At 38.1% G+C, this 27137-nt stretch overlaps 2 protein-coding genes across 2 annotated transcripts in view; one reads left to right on the top strand and one right to left on the bottom strand.

Annotated features, from left to right (window-relative positions):
* Positions 1-27137, bottom strand: part of LOC115436969 (sodium- and chloride-dependent GABA transporter 2-like) — a 72827-nt gene that overhangs the window by 28415 nt on the left and 17275 nt on the right. The window contains exon 3 of the mRNA XM_030160005.1: positions 1664-1806. Coding sequence (XP_030015865.1) covers positions 1664-1787 — 124 coding nt within the window. The 5' untranslated portion in view covers positions 1788-1806. The remainder of the gene's footprint in view (positions 1-1663; positions 1807-27137) is intronic.
* The window catches only part of LOC115436967 (sodium- and chloride-dependent GABA transporter 2-like), a 29146-nt gene continuing 9685 nt past the window's right edge, over positions 7677-27137 (top strand). The window contains exons 1-12 of the mRNA XM_030160002.1: positions 7677-7759; positions 8532-8733; positions 11204-11338; positions 11447-11587; positions 11887-11971; positions 12064-12196; positions 12275-12409; positions 23341-23444; positions 23526-23650; positions 26283-26395; positions 26627-26764; positions 26871-26973. Coding sequence (XP_030015862.1) covers positions 8544-8733; positions 11204-11338; positions 11447-11587; positions 11887-11971; positions 12064-12196; positions 12275-12409; positions 23341-23444; positions 23526-23650; positions 26283-26395; positions 26627-26764; positions 26871-26973 — 1402 coding nt within the window. The 5' untranslated portion in view covers positions 7677-7759; positions 8532-8543. The remainder of the gene's footprint in view (positions 7760-8531; positions 8734-11203; positions 11339-11446; positions 11588-11886; positions 11972-12063; positions 12197-12274; positions 12410-23340; positions 23445-23525; positions 23651-26282; positions 26396-26626; positions 26765-26870; positions 26974-27137) is intronic.

Here is a 27137-nt window from a genome sequence, read left to right as displayed (position 1 = left end):
TAGATTATTATGTTATTATTTTACTGGTTTGGCCCACTGCAGATCAAATGTGGCTTAATGTGGCCCCTGAACTAAAATGAGTTTGACACCCCTGTACTATAACATATACAGCTGTGCTCATAAGTTTACATACCCTGACAGAATGTGCATGGGACGGTCTTGGATGTTCCAACATGACAATGAGCCAAAACACAAGGCCAAGTCCACCTGTCATTGGCTACAGCAGAATAAAGTGAAGGTGAAGGAGTGTCCATCTCAGTCTCCTGACCTCAATATCATTGAGCCATTTTGGGGAGGTCTCAAACATGCAGCTCATGCAAGAAATCCCAAAATCTTAAAGCAGTGGTGTCAAACTCATTTTAGTTCAGGGGCCACATTCAGCTAAATTTAATCTGAAGTGGGCCAAACCAGTAAAATAATAATCTAATAAAATATAAATAATATTAACTCCAAACTTTTCTCTATGTTTTACAGTGAAAAACATAAATTTACATTATGAAAAAGTTTCCATCTACAAACTATCCTTTCAAACAATGTGAATAACATGAACAAACTGAAAAAATAAGTGTAATTTTAACAATATTCTGCCTCAGTTTATCATTTACACATGTACATTATAAATTACAGATCACAGTGGATCTACAAATACACAAAACATTTAGTCACATAGAATATTGTTAAAATTGTATTTACTTCTCTTAAGACATTTCAGATTGTTTATATTTGTTCAGGTTGTTTGCATTTTTTGCAAAATTATACTTTGTTTTAGTGGAAATACATGAAAATGTTTACATTTACAAAGAGAAAACTTTGGAGTTGTCATTACTTCTAGGTTATTATGAAAGTATTTTATTGGTCGTGTCCACTTGAGATTGAATTGGTCTGAATGTGGAACCTGAACTAAAAGGACTGTTAATATTTTAGTGTAATTTGTACATTTCACAAATTCATCCCAAGGGCCAGACTGGGCCCTTAGGCAGGCCACATTTGGCCCCCAGGCCGCATGTTTGACACCTGTGTCTTAAAGGAACTGAAGGTGTTTTGCCAAGAAGAATGGGCCGTTTTACCATCTGAGAAAATAAAGAGCCTCATCCACAACGACCACAAAAGACTTCAAACTGTCACTGATGTTAAAGGAGCCAATACAGAGGATTAAGAACTAGGGGACGTCAACTTTAGATCAGGGTCATTTGGAAAGGTTCTGTTGTCAGTATGATTTAAAAAGAGTAAACGTATTTGTTTGATAATAAATGGCTTCATCCAACCACTAACCATGTGTCAAAGAAAAGTTTTTGTATTATCATTCATATTCTCTGAGAAATGACCAAAGAATCATGAATTCTGCTAGAATATGTAAACTTATGAGCACAACTGTATTTATTAGATTTTATTTTTGTTTTAAGTTTGACACTATAACAAAATAGACTGTTGCCCACAAAGTTGTAATTAAATATTTTTACCTTTTTTGATGAAATGATTGTGACAATATGATTTATTCTTGATAAAGTGTAACTGGGACTCAGTATATAATCATTAAACCTGGTTAAAGGTGATACTGACGTGTGTAAATAGGTATAAAATGAGGAATGTGACTGAAAACAACACTATTCCAACTTTATGGACAACAGTGTATATGACTATGACCTTTCATTTTTAATCCTACCTCCTCCATTTTTGAAGCAGAGGTATGGAAATCTCCAAACGTTTCCCAGGCCGATGATTTCTCCAACGACTGCCAGCAGGAACTCCCTCTTATTGGCCCACTGGCCTCTCTTCTGCGTCTCCATTTGGATCAGTCACCTGCAGCTGGAAAAAACGGATATCTTCTGCTGTTAATTAAAGATGCTCTGTATCATTTACACATGCTCTTGTCTTTATATTAAGTTTTTCCAGAGCTGGTCCTGTCCTGACGACATTTTTATGCTAATGGGATATAGTGTTGCAACTACTGCTGTTGCTGTAGAGGAGCAGAACAGAGGAACCTAAAAAATTGGAGTTGTTAATTCCCCAAATAATCAGGTCCAGCCTGAGCTCTGGTGTTGTGCTCTTCTGTTTTATTGTTTATTTGTGTACTTTGTATGTGTTGACTTTGTATGACTGCTACCTTGACAATGTCCCCCCTGCTAACCAGAGTTCTGAACTCAATGGGACTTCCTGGTTCATTTAAATAAACAAATGAATGATGACTTGAATAAATATATTATTGAAGTGTGTATGGGTACTTTGTATACCCTGGGTTACTTTTTCTTTTTTACTTTTTGGCATATTACAATGTAATTTTAGCGCATAGTCTCATTATTGAAATTGTGACTTTTTTCATCTCACTGCCATAAAAATCATACTATTATATATACAGTACATATACATTATATTGTATTATATTATATTATATTGCATTATATTTACATTTACATTTATGCATCTGGCAGACACTTTTTCCAAAGCGACTTACAGGGGAAAACCAATCAAATCAATCAATCAATCAAATTTTATTTATATCGCACCAGATCACAACAGAAGTTATCTCATGACACTTTATATATAGAGTTGGTCAAAACCAGACTCTAAGCCAATTTACAGAAACCCAACAGAATCCTCCAGGAGCAAACACTTGTGACTGGTGACAGTGGAAGGAAAAACTTCCCTTTAACAGCAGAAACCTGGAGCAGACCCAGACTCCTGGAAGATGGCCGTCTGCCATATATTATATTATATTATATTATATTATATTATATTATATTATATTATATTATATTATATTATATTATATTTAGTGCTGTCAAATGATTACAATTTTTAATCAGATTAGTCACAGGGTTGCTGTGGATTAATTTAGATTAATCATGATTAAATATCATTCATTTTTAATCTATATTAATCATGTTTCATTTTGCATGAGCAAACAGACTCAAGAAAGAAGGGAATATATATGCACTTAACATGTTTATTAAACGCCTTCAACAGTTTCAACAAAACAACGTGAAATAAAACAACTTGAAACAACTGTTCTTATTGGATGGTTCTGCTGCCTGTCACTACCGGGTCAACTGTCCATTTGCACATGCACGACGATAACTCTACTTGGACAAACTGCCCCAAATGCACTGCCAGAGATATTCTGAGTCATTCTGTGCTGCAGATGGGTTAATTGCATTGAAATTTTTTATCAGATTAATCATGATGATGGATTAATCTGAGTTAAGACGTTAATTTTGACGGTCTTAATTATATTATATTATATTATATTATATTATATTATATTATATTATATCAAAGTAGTACACACACTTTAAGTATAAGTGACAATCCAATCACACTCCAGATTTCTGACAAACATTTTAAATCATACAGGGAAACTGTGGAACAGTACAGTCGAACTTTGGTTGTATTATTGTAACACTCTTGGCTCAAACATAAACTGTCCCTACTGTGGTTGAATGCACCAATAAAACAAATTCTCCTGACCTTTGACTCTTTGTTCATCATACTAACATGTGCTTTGTTTACCAATAACAAAGACTTGTTTTTAACCACCAGTAGGAGCTGAGTGGTTTTTACAGTTGTGGTTTCTGCATAGTGCAGTGCTTCCCAACCTTTTCTGTCTTGTGACCCCATTATAATATCACAAATTTGTGGCGACCTTAGACGTTCAAAACAGAGACTTTTTTTTTTTTGCTAAAATTAATTAGTTTCTCATCATGTAATAGTTTGCTATACTATGTTGCAAATAAATGTTCATGTTAGATGACATTTAGACTATATAATGTATATTATTATGGACGGAGGCAGAAAAGCCAGGTGTAGATTACTGCACAAAGTGAGAATTTGATTTTCCTTGGTCAGGATATGTACAGTCAGTCCAGCTTGGATTTACAAGGCTGACAATTAATACTGAACAAACAAGAACTCAAACTATGAATTATGAAAGAGCTGCAGCATCTGAAACCGACCACAATGAACATTTGACAGATAAACAGTACCACACTGCTTCAGTTTCAGCTTCAGAGTTTGTCATGTGTTTTATGGATTGGGATTGTCTCTCTCAACTCACCATATATTTTTATTAGTAAGTTTTGGTTGTTTTTTATCAATTACGAGAAACTTCAGGCGCCCCCATTTGAATTCCAGGTGACCCCACCTGGGGTCCCGACCCCAAGGTTGAAAAATATTGTTTAATACATATGAAGAGGTCATCTTAATATGATTATGGAAGTAAATCTGTCTCATCAGATTTTGAATTATAAAAGCCATTGAATTTCTAGCACTGAATTTTTTTGCACTGAAAGTAAGTATCTGAATTTTTTTTGCACTAAAATTAAGCATATGAATTTGTTTTTTTTCAACTGAAATTAAGTATCTGAATTTTTTGTCTCTCAATTTGACAATGTTCATGCATTTAGAATTAAAAAAAATATTCAGATTCAAAAAATTCAGAAGTAAAAAATTCAGATGCAAAAAATTGAGATCACACATCCGGGACACCAAGGGTAAGCAATGATTCTACCTCAAGTCAAACCAACAGCCAGCCAATAGAGTTATGTTAGGTTGGTCATGTGACACCGAAAAAATTCAGATACTTTGTTTAGGTGCAAAAAATTTCAGTGCTAGAAATTCAGTGGCTTTTATAATTCACAATCTGATGAGACATATTTACTTCCATATATGATCTAAAATCAGAAGAATCATAAGAACTTGCCTGTACATTGTCATCCACAGCCACAGACCGAGTGTCTTCAGTGAAGATCACAAACTGCGATCTTTAACCAGATATTGACTTTGTATGTGAATTTCTGTCACCTTTAGATGCATTTGACCAGAAGAGGCGGAGTGCCCCTGGTCGCTCATCTGTCAATCAGTGCACAGGGGGCTTGTGGGTCATCGAGCTTCTGCTTCTTAAATAAACAGTGTTTATTTATTTACTCATTTTCCACTGTATTGTTAAACAGTGACAGGTCATCTATTTAGTTTCAGATTTTGGTGGGTTTTTTTACCCCTGATCTCAGCTCCTGCAGCTTTAAGTAAATAAAGAATCACTGTTAGTTACACATGAACACTGGTGACTGTGCTGTGGACATTGACAGACAGAGTTAAGATGAGTTCCAACTGTGTTATTTTGGCCAATATGGCTCTTACCCCTTATATGGTGTTTGGGTCTGTGGGACCTGTTTTCATTTTTTATTAAAAGAAAAATGATAAGTAATTATTTGTTTATGAAATTTTCCTCTCATATCTTGATTATGTTACATTTTATTAAAATGTCAAAATAAAAACGAGTAGAACTTTAAATCCGGAATGTGATCTAACAAAGGCAAATATTAAACATATACTGCTTTTTATGTTGCTTGTAATTGGGATGACGTAAATATCTGTTGAGTATTTTAGCATAAAATTGTTTGATTATGTTGAATTAAAAACCCACAAATGCAGCGGGTCCACCACACCCACAAACACTGGCTGAATGACAAAAATATGAACCCCACGCAAGGGTTAATTCTGCTATTATACAGGAGTTGAGAGTTGTTTTGTTATTTTGGGCAAAAAAATAACTTTCTATGCATTTTGTCATCTAAATAGAGATCACTTTTGTGTGTATATCTGTTGCTTTTATGTGTCATATTTACTTTTATTAACTGGTGCATTTCATTCTGCACACATGTTTTATAAAGCAAGAAAGTGAAATAAAAAGACAAGCAGCCATGTGAGCTGAAAGCTTATTTCCTCATAAACACCTCTTCTTTAAAAGGATCCTTCAGGTCTCTGCAGGTCCAGACAGAAACAAATCTGTTTATTAATAATCAGTGGAAGATGGAATTTTCCCAGCCAGTCAACGGAATATAATGCTGCCATTGTACACTTCCCAATAAGGAGGAGTAAACTGTACGTTCTACTATTCCCAGTGGCCTGAGATCTTAGTAGTGGAGGACAAAACTAAAGAAGGATACCAGATCAGTTATTAGACATTACAAATAAAACAAATGAGACCTGGGAAAAATTATTGATATTAATTTTTACCGAAAAGTTGAATGTAAATCTGCACAAGTCAGGTTTTTTCAGAGCCAACACCTTCAATGGCTGTCAGTGGTATTGAAATTTCAATATACTTCCACATCAGCTTCAGTTGGAGTCATGGTCCTTGAAAAATAATACAGTAACATTCAAAGAGATTTAAAATTTTTGCTTTCAGAACAAATTGAGTCATTGTCTTTTGGGTCCTATTAATACATATTTACTATTTGTTAATTTAGTCTGTAAAGTTACAGCGCTACATGCAAGGGTAGACATTGAATCACTGTATATGCCATTATGTAGAGTGTTACATGTGAAGCTCCATAATAACTCAAATCGAGAATTATTTTTACAAGTTTTCTTCATATTTTATTGTTTGTGCATTGATACAGAAACTGGATTGTTGTGTTTTTTTATTTGCAATAATGACCTAAAATATTTTCTGTTGATCTGGATAATTTGTGTTGCTATGAGAACTTTAGTCATGTTAATTTTTACCTCCGCCAAGGAGGTTATGTTTATGTCGGCGTTGGTTTGTTTGTCTATCTGTCTGTTTGTCTGTCTGATTGTGTGCAGTATAACTCAAAAAGTTATGGATGGATTTGGATGAAAATTTCAGGAAATGTTGATACTGGCACAAGGAACAAATGATTAAATTTTGGTGGTGATCGGGGGAGTGGGGGGGCCACGGGGGCCCACTGATTGGCCTTGGCGGAGGTCTGCGCTGTCTTTTCAAGAAAAGCACTCGTAGAGCGCAGACCTCCACCAAGCCCAATCAGTGGGCCCCCGTGGCCCCCCCACTCCCCCGATCACCACCAAAATTTAATCATTTGTTCCTTGTGCCAGTATCAACATTTCCTGAAATTTTCATCCAAATGCGGGGCACTGATCTGTCTTGGCGAAGGTCTGCGCTCTCCGAGTGTTTCTAGTTTTAAAAGACTTTATCTGTTTTATTTATAGGGATGGAAATTGTTCCCAGTAGCTCAATTCCTTGGAATCGTTTGCCTGCAGGCTTAACGATTCTACTTATTATTCATTGCATATGTGTGATTACATCACACACATGCTGCACTGTTTCGGTTTGGAATGAAGCCAACATGGGACTGAGGCAGAAACGCTCCAAAGTATGGCTATATTTCATGTGAAAAGATGACACCAGGGCCATTTATAACACTTGCAAAATTTCCATTTCTTCAAAGGGGGGAAATCCCTCCAATATGCTAAAAAAATTGTCCACACAGCATGCAATCCATTTGCAGGAATGTCACGTGTTTGATACGCTACTTAGCGACATTTGTGAATCTAACGGCAGAGCAAACACCAGCCTGGTCTGGTTCTTCGGGGGGGGGGGGGGGGGGGGCACATCCTGCCCCCTCAAATAAAAGTCTCTGAAAGTAGGGAAAAGGAAAATGAGGTGCACAACAATGGGAGACATAGAGGAATTAGTGAAGTGTCTTAAGTTTCACTTTGCACAGTTGTATGGTGTTTTGGTGGTGGCCCCCAAAAAGCTAGAAACGGCCCTGTTGTTATATATGGGTTACACCTAAGCAGTGATTAATCCTTCAGCAATTATGCAGTTTCTCTGCTGGCATTAACCAATGTGCACAGAGAGATTTTCAGACCTGCCCCTGATATGTATGCCTTGGTAGGCAATCGCAACTCACAGTTGGCCAACCACTTCAGAGAACAATAAAGTGCAACTGTCGGATTACATCTGTTTACTGCCAAACTACAGAGAAGACCTTAAATACAGGTAGGTTTGTTTGTATTACATCTTACTTTTTGCATTACTGCTAATAAGTATCTGCAGAATATTAGAAACCCAGAGGAATAATGACTAGATTCACTTTATTGATATTCTAAGATTAAAAAAACAAGAGCTCCAATAAGTCTGCCCTTCACTGCAGCTGAGATCTGAACAAATACAAACAGATTAAAGAAAAATTTTACTGAACAGATAAATATTATCAGTTTTAAAGTAACATGCTTTGGTTTGACAAAACTAAACCTTAACACTAGGTATCTGGTTTTGACCACGTACAGACAAACGGACAGACAGAATGCAACACACACATTTTCTATGTTCTTCTACTACTTTTGACTTTGTACTACAAGTCATTTTATATTTATTTGAAGTATAATGACAGCACTGTAAAAATCAAAACCATACCAAGATAATTTTCATTTGTTTCATTGGCAGATTTTTTTTTGCTTAATTCAAGATTTTTTTGCTTAATTCAAGCAAAAAAAAAATCTGCCAATGGAACAAATGAAAATTATCTTGGTAAGAATTCTTGAAAAAAGATTTTCAAGATCTATTGTCTAAAAATAAGTTCTTATATCTCACTGAAAAGTTACTCTTTAGGTGATTATGTCTTATTTTAAATGTTATGAGATATTTTGACTAGAAATGAGAGAAATGCACTTGGCAAGATTTAGATTTTTTTCCAGTGAGGAGAAGAGCTGCAAGCAATAACAGAAAATGTGCAGTCATTTTAAATAATTGCTTATCATTCATGTTCCAGCACGACTCATCTATGGAATCAACAAACAATCCAGAGAAGAATCTGATGAGGGATGGTAACAGTCCACATCAGCTCAAGGAAAAGACTAAGCAGAGAGGCCAATGGGCCAATAAGAGGGAATTCCTCTTAGCCGTCATTGGAGAAATCATCGGTCTGGGGAATGTTTGGAGGTTTCCATATCTCTGCTTCAAAAATGGAGGAGGTCGTCTGTTACAGCTTTACATTTCATTTTTGTTCAGTGAATTTTTGATACATTGTAAATATACACTGCCTGGCCAAAAAAAAGTCACCACCAAAAAATGGACCGCCGTTAGCTTTGATTACGGCACACATTCACTGTGGCATTGTTTTGATAAGCTTCTGCAATGTCACAAGATTTATTTCTGTCCAGTGTTGCATTAATTTTTCACCAAGATCTTGTAGTGATGATGTAGAGGCTGACCACTGTCCAAAGCCTCCTCCAGGACATCCCAAGGATTCTCAGTGGAGTTCAGGTCTGGACTCTGAGGTGGTGAAAAGGATGCCTCATGCTCCCTGAACCACTCTTTCACAATTTGAGCCCGATGAATCCTGGCGTTGTCATCTTGGAATATGCCATCAGGGAAGAAAAAAATCCACTGATAGAATAACCTGGTCACTCTGTATATTCAGGAAGTCAGCTGACCTCATTCTATGGCCACATAATGGTGCTGAACCTAGACCTGACCAACTGCAGTAACCCCAGATCACAGCACTGCCCCCACAGGCTTGTACAGTAGGCACTAGGCATGATGGGTAATCACTTCATCTGCCCATCACTTTGGAACAGGGTCAGTCTAGATCAGGGGTGTCAAACTCATTTTAGTTCAGGGGCCACATTCAGCAAGATTTGATCTCAAGTGGGCCGAACCAGTAACATAATCTAAATAATAGGATAAGAACTGATAAATAATGTCAACTCCAATGTTTTCTCTATGTTTTTGAGTGAAAAAAGCAAAATTCCTTAATGAAAATATGTACATGTATGAAATGCACTTGAACATAACATGAACAAATATGAACAACCTGAAAGTTCTTAAGAAAAATAATGGCAATTTTAACAATATTAACGCCTCAGTTTATCATTTATACATGTGCATTACAACTTACAGATCACAGTGGATCTACAAATATGCAAAATATTTAACAACAGACAGAATACTGGTAAGATTCCACATACCTCAGACTTTTTTGTTCAGGTTATTCACATTTTTTGTAATAGTCCATAAATGTAAACATTTGTGTAATTTTGTTGTTTTCACACTAAAACAAAGGGGGGAAAATGGTTTTCACTATTTATAGTTTATTATGATAGTATTGTACTGGTTCTGACCTACTTTAGATTGAACTGACTCAAAATAAATTTAACATCCTTGATTGTTAATATCTTCAGTGTAATTTTGCATTTCACAAATTCATCCCACGGGCCGGACTGGAGCCTTTGGCGGGTCGGATTTGGCCGCCGGGCCGCATGTTTGACACCTGTGGTCTAGATTAATCAGACCACATGACCTTCTTCCATTGCTCCAGAGTCCAATCTTCATGCTCCCTAGCAAATTGAAGCCTTTTTTTCTGGTTAGCTTCACTGATTAGTGGTTTTCAGCTGTTCAGTCCCAATCCTTTGAGTTCCCTTCACATTGTGCATGTAGAAATGCTCTTACTTTCACTATTAACCCTAGCCCTGAGTTCTACTGTTGTTTTTCTTTGATTTGATTTCACCAAACGTTCAAGTGATCGCCGTTCACGATCAATCAAGATCTTTTTCTGACCATATTTCCTCCTCAAAGATGATGGTACCCCCCTATCTTTCCAGTTTTTACCCCTTGGCCGAGGGGTATTGTAGTCATTTTCTCATCAGTCTGTCCATTCAATGACATAATCACATTATCTGAAGAATGCATTGAGATATCTGCACCAAATTTATACTGTGGATGTATCTTGGCATGGAGCAGAAGCCTCTTAAAAATAGATGACCTTGATCTACTTTTTCAAAGTCAAATGGTGACATGTCTTCTCAACAACATAATCAGATTATCTGAAGTATGCATTGACATATCTGCACCAAATTTATACTGTGCATGTATCTTTTCATGGAGCACAGCCCTATTGAAAATAGGTCACCTTGACCTACTTTTTCAAGGTCAAATGGCCTTGTGCAGTTATAATATCTGAGTACTGTCAAATATAAATATGTATGTAATAAGTTTTACACAAGAACAATCTAATCTAATTTATAGGGCAGTAACTTTCAACAAAATCTTACACTATATTTGGCCGAGGGGTATTATAAATGCATAGCACCTTATGTTTAATAATGCTGGACAGTTCCTAACCCAATTTTAGTCATTTCTGCAATCTCCTTAGATGTTTTCTCTGCTTGATGCATGCCAGTGATTTGACCCTTCTCAAACAGACTAACATATTTTCCATGACCACAGGAAGAGTCTTTCAACATGGTTCTCTAAGAAATGAGAAGCTACTCATTACATCAGTTATGGTTAAATAACTTGATGCCAGCTGAAAGATAATCGCCCATGCAGTTATTATCCAATACGAGGCTCGTACCCATTTGCTTGGTTAAATCCAGGTGGCAACTTTTTTTTTGGCTAGGCAGTGTATTTCTCTGTGTAATGTGTTGTTGGTCGTTTCTGCAGGAGTTTTCCTGGTGCCTTATATCTTGTTTCTGGTCACCTGTGGAATCCCCATCTTCTTCCTGGAGGTGTCAGTGGGACAGTTAACTGGTCAAGGTGGAGTCACATGCTGGAGGAAAATATGTCCTTTATTTGAAGGTACTGGAACTCAGCTACATGTTCAGCACACCGAATTTTAACAACTGAAATATGTGCATTACTACTTCTTTACTTCATGTTGAATTATTACTATAATTGTTTCATTAGGTTTAGGTTACGGGAGTCAAGTGGTCATGGTTTACACTGTGATTTATTATATCGTCATCCTGGCCTGGGCCTTCCTCTACCTCTTCTCTTCCTTCACCTCTGAGCTCCCCTGGGCCAGATGTAACAACACCTGGAACACAGGTACAAACTACAACCTACATGTGGACACTGAGCAGACTGACAGCAGTGGCTAAAGCTACAGGAGTCTAGAGTTTCATTGCTTTTGGTATTTGTCATGATATGAAGTCTGATTGTGTACAATTGAAGACATCTGTTTTGTTAATTCATCACATCATTTACCTAATCATCACATAAATGTGAGTTGTACTATTGTCACCATGCTGATGTTTGTACACACTGAGTTTCTCCATGGTTCTCTGTGTTCTCTTGCATTAACCATCTGTAGTTTCTCTAACATGGTTTTGTTCTCCCACTGTAAGACAACTGTGTTGATTCTGGTGACAATGACTCAGCGTACGGTCATCTCAACCAAAATGTGACATCATCAGTCAAAGAATTCTGGCAGTAAGTAGGTTATTATTAATTTAAGTGTGGACAGTTTTTATCACTTGACACTTGAAGTTGTTTCCTCACATAGTTTTTCTTTGTGTTTTTAGGAGACGGATCCTACGTTTGTCTGATGGGATTGATGAGATAGGGGACATGTGTTGGGACCTGGTTGGGTGTCTTCTTCTTAGCTGGATCGTCTGTTACTTCTGTATCTGGAAAGGCGTCAAGACTTCCGGAAAGGTAAGAATGAGTCTTTAAAACAGAAAACCTGACCTGGAAATTCATCTGTTATTAACCACATCAGTGCATCTGTCTCAGGTTGTCTACTTCACAGCTACTTTTCCTTATTTGATGTTGATTGCGTTGCTGATCAGAGGTGTGACTTTACCTGGAGCCATAGACGGGATCAGGTTTTACCTCGCACCTGATCCCACACGTCTGACAGATCCACAGGTGAGTAAAAAACACATTCTATTTTGACAGTAAAGCTTACATGTATTTAAGTAACAAATAAAGAATGTACAGTAAAAATTCACTTGAATAAACCATTTCAGATGCAGATGTTACTGCCAGACTTTGGGATTTGACTTGAAAACATTTTCTCCCCTTTAAATAAACCCTAAAATATATTTTTTAAAAAAGTTAACTGTACAGATTGATGTAAAATAAAGCTTCTCTTTTTATATAAACTTTGATTTCCATCTATTAAATAATTAAAGATCGAGTTTCAAGTACATAAATACACATATTAATGAACAAAAGTGTTTTAATTATGGAAGTGAATATAGACACTGATTAGAGGTTTTAATAACACCATGAAGATAAAAGTGTGAACATAAAAATATCTCTGCCTGTATTAAACAGAACTGAACGTCTGAGGTTTTAAATCTATAAATCAATAGATCATCATCACTGCTCATGTACAATGTCTGTGTTACTGAAAATATTCAGTAACACAGACTTTATATTTAATAATAAGGGTGACTATTAGTAAGGGTGCGACTACACCCTAAAAACTGCAAGTTTGGAAAAGTTAAGTCTTTGCATTTGCTGATTTACTGTATTTTGTGCTCATTTAGTGGAACGTGTGCACATGTTCCACCAAAACATCTTCTGTCCTGACACTATTTTGCAAATACATTGCTGTGTCCTGCACTCAATACCACCGAAGAATTAGCCAAGAAATCAGACAACTGTTATTCTGGGACGATAGTGGAGGGTGCAACACTGACCTACAGGAAAGTGTGGGGATAGATCTGGATATGTGAGACATGAAACTCAAATAAGGAATCAACAAATCTATGGAGAGAAATTAGTTTCTTTATTCATCAATCAAAAAGAATAGATTTGCAACCAAAAAAGAGATTTGAGAGCAACAGATATTAAGTGGCAGTCAAAAAAAAGATCATTTTGCTTATAAATTAGTCCTCTTTGCTTGTGAGGTAAAAACTTTTGCTTGAGACTTCAAAAGTTTTGCTTGAAAATCACCCCTATTTGTTTACAACTTAAAAAGTTTTGCTTGCGAATTAAATGGGCTGGACCTATGCTGATGGATGAAAGAGGAGTTTCGTTTGGTGGATTTGACCTGGCTCCAGCGCCGGTGTTCTGAAAATCCTTCCTACCCGTCGAGATATGCTACCAAGCCTCACTGCGCATGCTCAAAACACAAATACGTCATCTCTCAGGGCTTGGTCAGAGATTTCTCCTACCGGTCAGCTGTGAATCAGAAAAACGGTAAGTGTTTAACGTTTTCTACTTAATTTAACGCAATGCCGATTTCTAACCTTTGTTTTAGTCTTTGACCGATTCAACTAATTGTTATTGGCTTGTTTTGAATAATAAAATTGTATAAGCTGTCTAAGCATGGTGTTATTTTGCGGACTCGGTCTGTCATGCAGTGTATGTACAGCACCGTCATTTGATATCGCCAGTAAAAGTTCTGTTTGGAATACTTCTGCATTTCAGTCTTTCAGTCATTTGAATCAGCTAACTTATGCTGGGTAAATGAGCGAATTTAACCACCTATGAGAAACAACTGCATCGCCATGTTCAAGCTAGCACTGTGACACATTGTGCAGATATGGTCTGAGCATGTGGTTATGTTTACCTCCGCCAAGGGGTATTGTGATCACTTTACTTTGTGTGTGTGTTTGTTTGTTTGTTTGTTTGTTTGCTAGCAAGATAACTCAAAAAGTTATGGACGGATTTTCAGGAAATTTTCAGGAAATGTTGATACTGGCACAAGGTACAAATCATTAAATTTTGGTGGTGATGGGGGGGGCGGGGGGGGCAGATCTATATTGGCGGAGATCTGCGCTCTCCGAGTGCTTTTCTTGTTGTTAATGTTGCCTACTTGGCTTGTTCCTCATTGTGAACTGTACCAGAACAGAAATGATGTACAGCTGTCTTTTGTAGGGATGGAAGAGAAGTTTGATCAAGTTCATGCTTTCCTCTCTGCGGGGTCATACCCCAGAGACTACGGCAAATCTAAGAGGCAAAACCTGAGGAGGTATGCCTCCAAATTCACATTGAGAGGTCAGTAGTTTCCTTAAAATCATAATAAATCTTAAATGTACTCCCATGCATTAGTAATTAATTTAAGTGCAATTCTTGTAATTATGATTCTTATAATTATTTTAATGTAGATGGAGAGCTCTTTTTTGGCACAAGGCGAGCTGTCAAATCCAAAGAAGAGATGAGGAGACTGTTTGCAGAGTTCCATTCCTCGCCAGTGGGAAGGCATACTGGCATGCACAAGACGAGAAGCGCCTTGTGTTCAAGGTTTATTTGTATGGCATGTCAGTAGACATTGACAAACAGGTATGTATTACTGTTTGTTAATGAAATTAATTTGAACAACCATAAACACAAGTGTATTGCAATATGAGTAACATATCTCAAGACCCCAGTTTCATGATGGCATGCAGTAATTAGTACTGTGGGTGCATTTTTGATACTTATTCTTTAAACACTAATTATATTGTATGTGTTGAAGATCCAGGAATGTGACAAATGTCAGAAAGTTGGCAAACCTCTTACAGCTGTACAACCCTTGCAGTGCATTAAGGTAATAAAATGGCAATGTATATATTACATTAAATTGGTAATGTGCATATTACAATAATTACTATATACACACAGATGTTATTTTATTTCCATATCAGGTGTCTGCTGTATGGGAACTTGTTGGCATTGACCTCACTGGTCCCCTCCCAAAGACATCCAGTGGGTTTCAATATATACTTACTGCTACAGATTATTTTTCCAAATGGGTAGAGGCCTACCCATTGAACACCAAGTCTGCTATGGAGGTAGCAGAGAACCTCTGCAAAATCATATACTGTCATGGCCGCCCTGCCAGAATCCTCTCTGACCAAGGCAGAGAGTTTGTCAATGAAGTAAGACTACTAATCAGAATTGGTCACCTTTGGAAAATGACTTTACGACCTGCTTCAGTGGTGTCAAAAAATAGTCTGCCAATCATATATGTCTATGAGTGAGTAACTCACTAATTCATTTTGTTTGTCTTTTGAAGCTCAATGCAAGACTCTGTGAAATACTTACAATAGAGAGGACGGTCACAGCAGCCTACCATCCACAGACCAATGGTTTAGATGAGAAAACAAATGATAACATAAAAACATATGTGCTATCATTTTATGTCACATCTATATGGCTTTCAAAACAACTTCATCATTTCTTGTGTGCTTTACTGTGCCTGCATTTAGAGCCCTTAGGAAATTAGTCAATGATCTCTTGATTTGTGATAAAGCTGATTTGAACGAACTCATCTTTAAGATGAACGTGTTCTAACACATTTGTAGTCAATAAAATGTCAACACAACCGTACATATTTAACCATTTAATTTTTGTAATTTTAGGGGAAGCTGGGCCTCCCTTGCAGTCTATGAGAAATCGCCACTGCTTCTCTCACATTTTGGGTAATTGATGTATACTTGCAATCCCTCACTGGGGAACACAAGGCAAGTAAAAATTACATATTCCAGGTTATCATGTTTGGTCCTATTATTATATGTCTATATAGTGTGTTCTGTTTTGTTCATTGGTTTGAAAAGTTAACAAGATGCATAATTAGCACCGAATACTTTCCTTTGTCTTTTTTGAACCTTGGTTGACTCCCTATATAAATGTGTACAAAAACAATGTATTTCAGTTTGCAGAGAACTTCATTTTGACGGGTGAAGCAAGGGAGGTACTGACCACAGCTGAGGCTGTGACGCAGTACAGAGGGCAGATAGCCTGTAGCCTGCTAGAAAATCGGGGTAAGTATGAAGATGCTTGTATAGTCAGTAGCCACAATTTTGTAACTACAATACCAATTATATAAAGTTGCTGAAATACCTGTCTCTCCAAAGCCTTGTCCATGTGGTCATGGGTACCATTAAAATATACATGCTTCATATATTTTGGATGATGTATATCTGTAGGGGCACATGCTCCAAAAAGTAGAAATGTATAAACAGCAGCTCTTGATAAAGGAATTAGCCAATGACGCCTGCAATCCTGTCAACAGACACATAACAATGAAGTGGTCTTAATTTTATTCTAGGCAACGCAGAAGATTACTGCGTGGTGTGCTCCATGCTGGAGAACGATGCTGAGCGCAGCATGATCGAAATGGTAAAGATGATCATATAAGAATTATTCTAAAAGCATAAGTACTAAGTAGTTGCGAGTGCTAAATAAATGTTTCTCTCTAAATGGAAATTCTTAGTTGCATTGGTGTAATGATGTTCACATTTTCAAATTGTATTGTTTTTATTATATTTTTGTCTCTAGGTGCAGTGTGGGACATGTCTGCGGTGGGCCCATTTTGAATGTGTGAATGATGCGCACACAGATTATCGTTGTCATAAATGTTTGAGAGATTTGTGAAATTTGATTATGTAAATGGTGTGTAGACAGTTATTGCGTGAATGTACAAATCTATTTTTTGTTATTTAACTGTTAAAATTAAAATGCTAATTTTTTTTCACATTATGTCTTCAGTTCAATTTCAAATGTTCTTATACATTATTTGAAAATCATCTGTAGCCATCCATATGGGGATAGTTTAGAACAACCTAATTTAAGTACATCTATGTACAAGCTTTCTCAAATGAGGTTTGTATGTATAATAGAACATGGTTACATAAAGCATATCCTGACGGGGTCATTTGAAATGTCAGAACATCCTACCTGCATATATCAATGTGGAAGCATGTTCTGACAGGGTCATTTGAAGTGTCAGAACGTTCTACCAGCATATATCGATGTGGAAGTATATTCTGATGGGATCATTTCAACTGTCAGAACGTTCTACCTGCATATATCGATGTGGAAACATGTTCTGACGGGGTCATTTGAACTGTTAGAACGTCCTACCTGCATATAAAAATGGAAGCAAATGTTGAAGCATATTCTGACTTGGTAATTTGAGTTGTCAGAACGTCCTGCATACATCTACATTGTATTTCTGATGGGGTCATTCAGTGTTTGAGCGTCCTACTTGCAGAAAAAAAAAAAAAACATTAAACAGCGATGACAAAAAAAAAGAAACTGGAAGCGCACGGTAGGATTTTCTGACAAGGTAGCACAGATTGGCAGATATGTCTGTCGTTTCATCCTACGGTAGGACGTTTTGCGGAAGCGGGACGATTCGGCAGAACACAGGCTACAGCTTCTGCGTTAGATCCACTTCTCCGTTGTGTTATGCTACTGGGAGGTCAGTTCATAGTCTATTGCTCTTTGAAATTGAAATGTTTCCCATAAGTAATGAATTACACTAAATAGCATCAGTTACAGCCTGTACATTCACAGCCTGAGCAGAGTACGGAGTGAGTGAGTTACTGGCATCACCTGTGGCTCACTTTCGGTGCCTGTGATTTACTTCCAGCGGCTGTGGCACCGCTGCCAGAGAGACAGCGGACGGTGCCGTGGCTTCGTGCAATGGGTGCCAAGTGCCAAGTGCCACGGTGTGGCACCACGGCTCAGTGCCATGTGCCATGGCGCAGAAAGAGAAATAATGACTGAGTGACATAGGAGCCCATAGGATACCCACAAACACAACTGAGAGAGGTAATCAGGTTATCAATTCTTAACGATCATCATTTTCCAGCATGACGTTTTCTAGTTTTCCCTACATCGCATCCCGACCGGGTCCGAGCTCACGACAGACGGGTCCAAGCTCACCACAGACCGGGTCCGAGCTCACCTCTGTGCTCAGAGACAGCGCACAGTGCTGTGGCTTTGTGCAATGGGTGCCAGGTGTCACAGCGCGGTGCCAAGACATGGACCTGAGTTGCAAGCCAAGTCCCAAGTTAAGACTGTCAAGTCCCAAGTCCTAAGCTTTGAATTTCAAGTCCTTTGAGTCTTTTTAACAGTAATAATGTATTATATTTAGATGACAGATCATATAGACTTTTTAAATCAGCACCACAACCCGGTCTGTGGTGTGCTTGGACCCGGTCCATGGTGAGCTTGGACTGGGTCCAAGGTGCACTCGCTCAGACCCGGTCTGTGGTGAGCTCGGACCCGGTCCAAGGTGCACTCACTCAGACCTGGTCTACCCTACCTTTAAAGGTGTGGTCCAAGATGTTTTCCTGGAGCATTTTTTTTACTATATTGTTTAAAATCCCCTTCACACCCCAATTACAACTAATTAATTAAATGCTCTAACACAAAAGATTTTTGAAAATTAGTCACCTGTGGAACAGACAGGACTGAAAAAACACCATCCAATCATTTTGAGTGCCCACTCGAAATGATTGAACAGTGATATGTCTATCAAACTCAACTGCCATTTGTCCCTCCCCCCTCTGTGCGTACCCCTCTTCGAGCATAAATTGTGCGTTCTCAGAGGCTTGAAGTGCTTGTACAGGAAGCGAAGCCAGAGCTAGAGCTCGGTTATATTAGTTATATTAGGATGGAAAGTTCACCGGTAAACTGTTCTGTCACTTACATAAATCACTGGAAATGTAACATGAGTCAGATAGGTATGAACTGGGGCTGTTCTGTCAGAGCGGGGGTGTTGGAGGAGACTGAATGAGGTATGCATGGATCTGTGAGGGGGAGCCTCAGCCGGGGTCAGAGCCCGAGCTGGAGCCGTATGGGGCCGGAGCCAGGAACACAGCCTGATGTGGGGTCAGGGTCAAAGCCGGAGCTGGGGAAGAGGCCTTAATCAGCCTCGGAGCCTGAGCCGGGGCTGTACGGGGCCAGAGCAGGAGCCTCAGCCAGGGTTGAAGCCGGAGCTGGGGCTGGGGCTGGGACGTAGCTGGGGTTGGAGCCCAGCCCGAGCTGGGGACAGAGCTGGAGCCTCAGCCGGCGAATTGTTGCTGTGCAGCGCTCGTGAAACCTCAGGAACAAGCACTGTGCGTGCCAGTACTCTGGAGGCGTGGCTTCAGAGGAATGTCTGAAGAAAGGGGTTTGGACTTTTGAATCGAGTATTTCCAAAAGGTAGCTTGCTCGAACCATTTTTCTAAGATCCCGCACCCCACCTTTAAGTGTCTTTTTTTAGCTACTACTATTAAGCTACTATTACAATAGACAATTACTGAAGACAGTGCAATAAGGCATTAAAAGTTGTTGATCCTCTTTTAACAGCCACTACAGTTTTGCTGTCTGTCAACAAAGTGCAATCTATTAAATTAGAACTGTAGAAGTGGGACTTGGCAGGTGAACACGCTGCTGTTTAGACATGTCACAGCCAGAGATGACAGTCATAAAAGCATCTTATTAAGTCTGAGATCATAACAGGAAAACTTTAAGATGAACCGCCAGATGATTAATGAGACACTTAAAGTAAAAAGACTGAGATGCCTGGAAAAAAAAAGATAGTGACTTTGTAGAGAGAAGTTCAGTGTGAGTCCATGTGGGTAAGTCCTATGAACTTGGATATTGTCATGCAGCATGTAATTCAGACAATTAAAGTCCACTCACATGTAATTTCAATATAGGACTCTGCAAACTCTGGAGATAGACTCACATTTTCTTTCACCAGTTTTCCCAAAAATTGGTAACTGACCTACTCTGTTAATCAGATACGAGATGTTGCCGGATTTTTTTTAAAACATAAACAAAACATGGAATTATCTATTTTTCAAACTGTCTTTTTTTATTCTGGCTATAATATCGGTTTAACAAAATAAAAATACATTGGCTTACAGTGCATCCGGAAAGCATTCACACACACTTTTTTCTTTTTACATTTTCTTGTTGCAGCCTTCTTCGAAACTGGATTAAATTCATTTTTAACCTAAAAGTTCTACACACAGTATCTCATAATGACAAAGTGAAAAAAGTGTGTATGAAACTTTCGCAAGTTTATTAAAGACAAAAAAAACAAAACAAAAATATAACATGTACCTAAGTATTCACAGCATTTGCTCAATACTTTGTTGACACACCTTTAGCTGCAGTTATAGCCTCAGGTCTGTTTGTGTATAATTTTACAAACTTGTACAAACTTGTTTTCTTCTTCTTCTTCTTGTCTTTGTCAACTATGTATTAAGCATTGTATTGATGTTGCTGCTGTTTATTGTTATATTCTCTGTCTATAGGTAGATTGTTTAGTGTTTATAGGTTATAGTTATATTCTATGCTATTTTTTTGTTACTTTTTTGATATATTTTTTTTTAGTATGTTCGCTTTGCACACGGGGCATTAGAGTCTTTCTGTATACGATGCACATGTGGCAAAAATTGACAATAGAGCTGACTTTGACTTTGATAAGTGTGCTAAGTTTGTAGGATCACACACAAATAGACTTGAGGCTGTAACTGCAGCCAAACGTGCATCAAAAAAGTACTGAGCAAACGCTGTGAATACTGAGATATGCAGTGGCAACTGCTCGTCTTTCAGAGAGGGGAAGCTCATTGTCGGCTTACATCAAAAAAATTGTCAAGTTATTTAAACATAAATTCGGCCCTCTGTTCCATTAGCCTCGTCTGCCATTGTGTGCACCTTGCTAGATAGCTAGTTCACTCCGACCTAGCCAACAGTATGATTGATTTAACTATCTACAAAACGGTATTAAAGTCGGGCAAGAGATGATTTAAATTATGTAACTGAAACATGAAAACGTTGAAATTATGTTAAACTGAAACAAGGAAGTACAACGACTGTGTTTTATTTACAGTGCAAGAAATAAACAAGTAATTTCGTACTGGTTTATCTCTCAATTTCACAAGCAGAATGTGCAACGGTATTAAACTGAACTCTGTCAAGTGAAGGAGTAGATCTCAAAATAGCTGTCAATCAAACGGGATTCAGCCTTTTCGACTGATCCTCCAATCAGCATGTGGAAGCCTGGTGTCCAGCCCAGCCGAGCTCCGCCCACAGCTCCATTCACCCCCAGAGATGCTGAGCGTCCGGGGGCGGGACAACATTGTGGCATTTATTCAATTACCGTCCACTTTTGAGGCAAAGAAAAAAAACTGTTCCACTCAGTCCCATTGAAGTGCATGGATGCCGAGCGTCTACGGGCAAATGCACTGAACAGAGATCATATGAGAAAACAGCGCAACGGGAATGTATCTTTATATCTTTTTTAATGGAAAGTATCTTTAAAAAATGGGAATAACATGAACAGCCTGAAATTTCTTTGGAAAAATAAGTGCAATTTTAACAATATTCACGCCTCAGTTTATCATTTGCACATGTGCATCACAACTTACAGATCACCGTGGATCTACAAGTGCACAAAAACACAGACAAAAAGTAAACATGTTAAGATTAAGTTGTAAAAAGTGTCAGGGTTATTCAGACTGCAGGGTGTAAATACACAGCAGGTAATTTGTAGCTCCTTAATCATACAAGCATTCAAAGGGTTAAGAGCTTTTTGATGCAAACATGTCATATTGAAAAGTTGACTGGTATATGAACTTTTTTTTTTCTCACGGTAGTATCTCAACATGTCACATACTGTAGGTATGACTTACACATGCATAATAGAATCTGGATCGGGGCCATGTGATCAATAAATCTGTACAGGTGAACCAGCACTCCCACCATTTAAATTCCCACAAAGGGCATGTCTGTTCAGGCCTGTGCATCTGTCTCTTAATGACGCCACAGAAATTCACACTATAAAATGATAAAGTATAATTTTGATGATGCAGTGAATATCTGTTAGAACTTTAAGGTACTTCTAAAGATGCTTGTTAGTTTGGACCCTTGATTCCCAACAAATAGAAATTACTACCACAATACAAGGTTTGGTTTTTACAGAGGATTTGTAAAAAAAAAAAAAAAAAAAAAAAAAAAAAAGAGGACCAAGTGCAGTCAGAATCAAAACTTACTCCAGTCTTGTCATTAAATTACAAATTGTCAGTAATATAAAGGGGTAGATGAGATGTAGGATGCAATGCTGCCATCTGTTGTGGGTGAAGATTGTAATTATCTAAGGTGAGAAAAATAAAAATGTTGTCCTGTATCCTACCCCTGACATAGCAGTGTGTGTCGGTCCAACTCTGAACATATTTTCTTTAATTGAAGCATGAGGCATACTCATGTAGACCAGTGGCAGCTGTTCGTCTTTCAGAGAGGGGAAGCTCATTGTCAGCTTACATAGAAAAAAAAGTCAAGTTATTTAAACATAAATTTGGCCCTCCATTCCTTTTTAAGAAAATGGTCAGTGACCTTATCGTACCAAGTAAACAAGAAAACGTTGAAATTATGTTAAATTGAAACAAGGAAGTACAATGAGTGTGTTTTATTTACAGTGCAAGAAATGAACAAGTAATTTCATAGTGGTTTCTCTCTCGATTTCACAGCAGAATGTGCGACGGTGTTAAACTGAACTGTGTCAGTGAAGGAGTAGATCTCAAAATAGCTGTCAATCAAACAGGATTCAGCCTTTTGACTGATCCTCCAATCAGCACGTGGAAGCCCGGCGTCCAGCCCAGTCGAGCTCCGCCCACAGCTCCCTTCACCCCCAGAGACGCTGAGCGTCCGGGGGCGGAACAACATTGTGGCATTTATCCAATTACCGTCCAGTTTGGAGGCAATGAAAAAAACTGTTCCACTCAGTCCCATTGAAGTGCATGGACACTGAGTGTCTACGGACAAATGCACTGAGGAGAGATTTATGAGAAAACAGCGCAACGGGAATGTATGAGAAGTGAACAACATCGAGTCTGTTGATTTGTGATAAAGCTGATTCTGAACGAACTCGTCTGTGAGATGAAGGTGTTCTAACACATTTGTAGTCAATGAAATGTCAACACAACCGTACATATTTAACCATTTAATTTTTGTAATTTCAGGGGAAGCCGAGCTTCCCTTGCAGTCTATGAGGAATTGCCACTGATGTAGACACACTCATTAATAACAGTTACATATACTGAACAGCAGCCTGAAGTCTAATATGTATTAACTGTTTGTAGGTGTGGATGGATGCTGGGAGTCAGATTTTATTCTCCTACTGCGTGTGTACAGGTTGTTTAGCATCTCTGGGAAGCTACAACAAGTTCAAAAATAACTGCTACAGGTGAGTCACACAGACATCCCTGTATATGATATGTTAATGTGATGGAGGATTACTGTACATAATCATCTTTTTCACTTTCAGAGATACATTTGCCCTGTGCCTACTGAACAGTTTAACCAGTTTTGTAGCTGGATTTGCTGTCTTCTCTGTCCTTGGCTTCATGTCATATGAGTTGGGTGTTGACATCAGGACAGTGGCTGAATCAGGTGTGGTATCACTTAAGGATGAACACATTAGGTCTGTCCCATTTCACAACATTCAGGTAACCAGAGGTGGGAAGTAATGAAGTATAAGAACTTTGTTACTGTATTTAAGTAGATTTTTTTTAGGTATCTGTACTTTACTTGAGTATTTATTTTTCTGGCAACTTTTTACTTCTACTCCCTACATTTTTGCATAAATATCTGTACTTTATTCTCCTTACATTCTCAGAATAGGCTCGTTACTTTTTCAAACTAAATCAGGGGTGTCCAGTCCTGGTCTACGAGGGCCAGTATCCTGCAGGTTTTAGATGTTTCCCTCTTCCAGCACACCTGACAATCATTATCAGGCTTCTGCAGAGCTTAATGATAGGCTTATCATTTGAATCAGGTGTTTTGGAAAAGGGATACATCTAAAACATGCAGGATACTGGCCCTCGAGGATCAGGGTTGGACACCCCTGAACTAAATGAATGTGACAGTATGAAAATACATCACTTCAGAGCGAAGTGAACAGAGCTGTTCCAATCAGTGGAGCGAACAGAAGGGAGCACAGGTTGTGACCAGGGTCAGTACCAGAGTCCTGAACAGGGTCAGTACCAGAGCCCTGCACAGGGTCAGTACAAGAGTCCTGTACAGGGTCAGTACCAGAGCCCTGTACAGGGTCAGTACCAGAGCCCTGTACAGGGTCAGTACCAGAGTCCTGTACAGGGTCAGTACCAGTGCCCTGCACAGGGTCAGTACCAGAGTCCTGAACAGGGTCAGTACAAGAGTCCTGCACGGGTCCACTTTTTCCAAACTTTTCCGCCCATAACCACAGAGCTGAGTACTGCAACCCAACCCATGATTAAACACTTTGTCTACACATAACTCACTTTTAAGGGCTTTATTTTTGGAGAAAACACATGCCATCAATAAATCTCTAATATGTGCTGCTCAATGACATCTGTGGGTGGATGTAAACAGAGGTGAAGTTCACTTCAAAATAAAACAAACCAGCTATGGATCAACTACGGTCAAATTAGATATCATCATCATTAAATGTCCTGCAAATTATTTTCATCCATGACTCTTATTTTTTCACTTCCTTGTCCACTACCCACCTGCATTTTGTTTAATTTTACCCATGAAAATTCGTATAATTTTTTTTTTTTTTACCTGTTGCCACATGTTTTTGCAGGTTACCTGTCAGGTACCTGACTCTGCTCAGTACTATTCACTGTGGAATTAGAAAACGGAAACTTATATGACTTGGCCTGGTTAAATAAGTATTGTTTCATTCATGGCAAAAAATGCAGTTTTACTTTTGTACTTTACTACAATTGAGAAGTTGTACTTGTTTACTTTTACTTAAGTAAAGAAGTTGAATCGGTACTTCTACTTTTACGAGAGTATTTTTTCACACAAGTAGCTGTACTTCTACTTAAGTACAGAATGTGAGTACTTTTACCACCTCTGCAGGTAACTGTAGACATAAACAGACTAGTGTAGGACTGGAAGTGTCTGGTATTAAACGTATAACTTTACAAGTAAAGAGAGTTGCAGTTTGTGATGAAACTGTTGAACTATCAGACTGTGAAAATACATAAACAGAAGCTGACGTGGTCATAACTGTCTGTTTTTGGCTCGTGACCCCATTTTAACATGACAAATTTGTGGCGACCCCAGACATTCAAAAGAGAGACTTTTTTTTTTTTTTTTGCTAAAATTAATTTGTTTTTGATCGTGTAATAGTTTGCTATCTATGTTGCAAATAAACGTTGATTATAACTGACATTTAGACTATATAATGTATATTATTATGGACGGAGGCAGAAAAGCCAGGTGTAGATTACTGCACAAAGTGAGAATTTGATTTTCCTTGGTCAGGATATGTACAGTCAGTTCAGCTTGGATTTACAAGGCTGACAATTAATACTGAACAAACAAGAACTCAAACTATGAATTATGAAAGAGCTGCAGCATCTGAAACCGACCACAGTGAACATTTGAAAGATAAACAGTACCACACTGCTTCAGTTTCAGCTTCAGAGTTTGTCATGTCTTTTATGGATTGTGATTGTCTCTGTCAACTCACCATATATTCTTTACTAGTAAGTTTTTTTTTGTTTTTGTTTTTGTTTTTTTATCAATAACTAGAAATTTCAGGTGACCCCATTTGAATTCCAAGAGACCCCACATGGGGTCCCGACCCCAAGGTTGAAAAACACTGCTTTACAGCTTCAACATAACCAGACTGCATTGGTTTTCACCTCCTTAAATACGTTTTCAACTCACTCTCAAAGCCAAGGCAGTGGCTGTTTCGGTGTTGGTGACATGTAAATGTGTGACAAGAGATGCAGTCCATTCAGCTGTCTTTGACACAAACTGTGACTTTCCTAGCTTCTAAAATTATAGTTGAAACTGACAAATGTGTGAACTGTCAAGAGGTTGTGTTTCTGTCTACAGCTGTTGTGAAAGAGCAAAAACATCTCCACCCATTTTCAAGAACTGTACCTATTACATTTTTAAGTCAATGCAGAAAGGAAGGGATGGAAGCTAGACGTTTTATTCACTATTACTGACATACAGACCATAGTGGAGGTATGCTACCTACAGGGTGTCATTTTTTAAGTTTTCTGTGCTGACATGTTTTCAGGTCCTGGTCTGGCTTTCATTGCATTTCCTCGAGCGATCACCATGATGCCTTTACCTCAGCTCTGGGCTGTGTTCTTCTTCATTATGATTATCTTCCTTGGACTGGACAGTGAGGTAAGTATTACTACATTAAAGTGTATTTAAAATATACATTAAATACACACAGGTAGCCGGGATAGGCCCCAAGACCCCAAGGACTAAATGAATGAATGAATGAATGAATAAACATTAAGGAGAATATAAAGACAGTATTAGATCCTTCCTACATTATATCAACAAAACTGCACAAAGTATAAATGTCTAAAAGCTTCAAACCAATGGATGTTTGTTGTTGTTTACCCACAGTTTGTGTATCTGGAAGGTTTGGTCACATCCATATCAGACATGTATCCATCCTTCTTTCTCACCGGTCATCGGCGTAAATTCCTTCTGCTGCTCATCTGTGGTGTGTCCTTTGGTATCGGTCTGTTTATGGTGACTCAGGTAAACGTCTCCTGTCTGTTTCCCTGCTGTTGATTTGTCTCTTATATTTACTTTAACAGCTGGTGTTTCATGTGAAATCTGTATTTTCTTTTCTTTTGTCTTTCAGGGAGGACTTTATGTATTTTTGCTGTTTGACTACTATGCTTGCAGTGGAATGCCAATGATGTTTTTTGCCATTTTAGAGTCGATCTGTGTGGGATGGTTATTTGGTAAGCAACACTGTGCCACTTAATCTCTAATCAAAGATAAGAAACCCTGAAAATACCAAAAGACATATATTTTATACATACATATATATATATATATATATATATATATATATATATATATATATACAGACACACACTGTTGTGCCTTTTTTAACTTTGTTGTT

The sequence above is a fragment of the Sphaeramia orbicularis genome, chromosome 17 (assembly GCF_902148855.1).
Source record: "Sphaeramia orbicularis chromosome 17, fSphaOr1.1, whole genome shotgun sequence".
Classification (NCBI taxonomy): Eukaryota; Metazoa; Chordata; class Actinopteri; order Kurtiformes; family Apogonidae; genus Sphaeramia; species Sphaeramia orbicularis.
Note: the sequence above shows the minus strand (reverse complement) of the source record. Positions and strands in the feature narration are given on the sequence as shown.